Source organism: Lactuca saligna, chromosome 2, assembly GCF_052625555.1.
Source record: "Lactuca saligna cultivar CGN05327 chromosome 2, ASM5262555v1, whole genome shotgun sequence".
Lineage (NCBI taxonomy): Eukaryota > Viridiplantae > Streptophyta > Magnoliopsida > Asterales > Asteraceae > Lactuca > Lactuca saligna.
In genome coordinates, this window is record NC_136418.1 from 76,705,382 (window position 1) to 76,708,679 (window position 3,298).

General features: G+C 45.3%; 1 protein-coding gene across 1 annotated transcript; it reads left to right on the forward strand.

Annotated features, from left to right (window-relative positions):
• Positions 1–241: 241 nt before the first annotated feature.
• On the forward strand, positions 242–1,582 carry LOC145029819 (uncharacterized). The gene is made up of 3 exons (XM_078978274.1): positions 242–350; positions 416–663; positions 1,478–1,582. Exons 1-3 carry the CDS (start codon positions 242–244, stop codon positions 1,580–1,582), a joined length of 462 nt encoding a protein of 153 aa, XP_078834400.1.
• The last annotated feature ends 1,716 nt before the right edge of the window (positions 1,583–3,298 follow it).

Sequence of the window (3,298 nt, forward strand, 5' to 3'; positions counted from 1 at the left end):
CCTGCAATCCTCCCAGTAGAGGCCAGTAGGGTCGGGACGTTGTGCCAAGTGCAGCAGGAAGTGCTTTGGAGCATGCCAAGTGTCAGGTTCATCATGTTATACATGTGTCCAGCCAATGAGCAGGGATTGCCCCAAGAAAGGCTTGATTTGTTTCCAATGCAAGCAAACCAGTCATAAAAAGGCTAAATTCCTGAGGTTGTATGGAGGGGGAGGAACAGTGTTGGTGCCTGCGCCCGCCACAATGAGGATCACCGATAGCCACTGCGTCAAGGTAGAGGCTCCTACGATGAAGAGCCACGCATTTCAGCTGACCATGGAGGAGGCTCGAGCAGTGCCAAACATCGTGACTGGTATGTGATCCTTTTGTGTCTTATTTTTTTTATTGATATGCTTATGTTGTTATGATTTTCTATAGGAACCTTTTTGGTCAATGGATTGTCGACTTATGTTCTTCTTGATTTGGGGGCTACCCGATCATTTGTATCCCTTACACTCAGCAAGAAGTTTCAAGATGCCCCGGGAACCTTGGATTCCCCACTCGAGGTGGCGATTGCGGATGACCGCATTGTGAGCGTTGCAAGGGTTTTCCGAATGAGTGTTTTGAATCTATTTGTGGAGAGGTTTCTTATTGATCTGGTTCTGATTCCTTTGAGAGGATTGAAGGTGATCATCCGGATGGATTGGTTAGGGCCCAATAGGGCCATGATAGATTGTGAGCGTCAGCTGGTGAGGGTTTGAACCCCAAGTGGGGGAGAACTGGTTATTCATGGGGAGAGAGCCTTGCATAGGTCAACTCTCCATTCGGCTGCGAGGGCTAGGTGACTCCTTCAGAAAGGTTGTTTGGGGTTCTTGGCTTATGTCTCGGATACAAGGCTGGAGGACATGTCAGAGATGAGCAGGGTACCTATTATGCGGGATTTTACAGATGTCTTTCTAGAGGATTTGCCTGGGGTGCCTCCCGAGAGGCCAGTAGAGTTTCGTATTGATTTGAGTTCTGGTGCAGCTCCGATAGCCAAGGCGTCGTATCGTCTAGCTCTTCCTGAAATGCAGGAGTTGTCTACGCAACTACAAGAGCTGCTATACCAGGGATTCATTCGTCCGAGCAATTCCCCGTAGGGAGAACCGATCTTGTTCGTGAAAAATAAGGATGGGTCATACAGGATGTGTGTTGATTATCAATAGATGAATAATCTAACAGTGAAGAACCATCATCCACTTCCGAGGATTAATGATATTCGATTAGCTTCAGGGTGCATCTTGGTTTTCCAAGATTGATCTTCGGTCAGAGTATCATCAGATGAGGATCGGGGATGAATACATACCAAAGAAGGTGTTCAGAACTTGTTATGGTCATTACAAGTTTGTGGTGATGCCATTTGGGCTCACCAATGCTCCAGCAGGGTTCATGGATCTCATGAGCCGGGTTTGCAGATTGATGTTGGATCGGTTGGTGATTGTTTTCATTGATGATATTTAGGTCTATTCTAAAACCAAGGAGCAACACGAGCAACATTTGATGGAGGTGATGGAGACCTTGAGGAAGGAGAGGCTTTATGCCAAATTCTCCAAATATGAGTTTTAGTTGCGTGATATGCAGTTTCTGGGGCACATCATCAACCAATAGGGTATTTTGGTAGATCCAACCAAGATTGAGGCGGTAATACATTGGGAGGTTCTGAAGAACGCATCTGAGATCTAAAGTTTCTTGGGGTTAGTAGGGTACTATCAAAGATTCATCTAGGATTTTTCCAAGATTGTCATACCTTTGACCTGTTTGACCAAAAAGAGTGTGACCTTTCAGTGGGATCCAGATCAGCAATCAGCTTTCGAGACCTTGAGGCGAAAATTATGTGAGGCCTTGATTCTAGTGCTACCCGAGTGATTGAATGATTTTTTAGTGTACTTTGGCACTTCTATTTCGAGTTTAGGATTTGTTCTGATGCAGATGGGGTATGTAATTGCTTATTCCTCGAGGTAGTTGAAGCCTCATGAGGCGAATTACCCCACTCATGATTTGGAATTGGGGGCGGTGGTTTTTGCCCTCAAGACTTGGAGGCATTATTTATATGGAGTCTGATACACCATTTTTACCGATCACAAGACTTTGAAATATTTTATGGATCAACAGAATCTGAATATGATGCAGAGGAGATGGTTAGATGTGGTAAAAGATTATAACTACGAGATTTTGTATCATCCCCGGAAGGCCAATGTGGTGGCCGATGCTTTGAGTCATAAGACGACGAGTGCTCATATCTGAGATGTCTGCTTGAGGATGACAGTGATTTCACCTTTGTTGGATATGATCAAGGAGGCACATGCGGACGGATTGATAAAGGATAATTGGAAGATTAAGCAGATTCGGAGGCAAATTCCATTGTTTGTTTGAGACAGTCAAGGGTTATTGAATCAATGTGGCAGAGTTTGGGTTCCGGCATTTGGGGGATTGAGGTAAAGGATCTTGGAGGAGTCTTACAAGTCCAAGTTTTCTATTCATTCGGGGCCCAGAAAGATGTACCAAGACCTGATATTTACCTATTGGTGGCGCTGCATGAAGCGGGAGATTACGTGGTTTGTTGAGCGGTGTTTGACCTGTAGAAAGTCACAGCCGAACATCAGTGGCCTCACAACAAGGTTCAGCCGCTACCTATTCTCATGTGGGAATGGGAAGAGATCGCCATGGATTTTATCACGAAATTACCTAGGATGGCTCGGAGTGTGGATTCCATTTGGGTTATTGTGGACATGTTGAATAACTGTGTGCATTTTATTCTGATCTCTGAGAGTATCTCCACCGAGAAATTAGAATATATTTATGTGCGGGAGTTAGTGTTCAGGCATGGGGTGGTGGTATATGTGTTCTCAGACCGCGATGTTTGTTTAACCTCCACATTCTGGAGGAAGTTTCATGAGGAGTTGGGTACTCAGTTGCATTTCAGCACTGCTTATCACCCACGGACCGATGGTCAAAGTGAGCAGACCATCCAGAAACTTGAATATATGCTTCAGGCATGTGTATTGGATTTCAGAGGGAGTTGGGATACTTACCTTCCAGTAGCAGAGTTCTCATACAACAATAGTTATCATGCTAGCATTGACTGGCCCCCATTTGAGATGTTGTATGGTCCGGGGTGTAGGACTTCAGTTTGTTCGGGGAGGTTGGACATTGAGTCGTGGGAAGCACCGAAGTGGTTCTTAAGACCACGAAGTTGGTTCAGTAGGTGCAGGAGAGACTGAGTGTTATGCAGAGCCGTCAGAAGAGCTATGTTGACCAATGCCGATCGGATCTCAAGTTTCA

What these genes read in the sequence shown, in the direction of transcription:
- LOC145029819 (XM_078978274.1), top strand. Translation starts at nt 242, where the DNA reads ATGAGGATCACCGATAGCCACTGCGTCAAGGTAGAGGCTCCTACGATG. An exon ending in AGTGCCAAACATCGTGACTG is followed by an intron (nt 351 to 415) that starts GTATGTGATCCT and finishes GATTTTCTATAG; the next exon opens with GAACCTTTTTGGTCAATGGA. An exon ending in TTCCTTTGAGAGGATTGAAG is followed by an intron (nt 664 to 1,477) that starts GTGATCATCCGG and finishes GATGATATTTAG; the next exon opens with GTCTATTCTAAAACCAAGGA.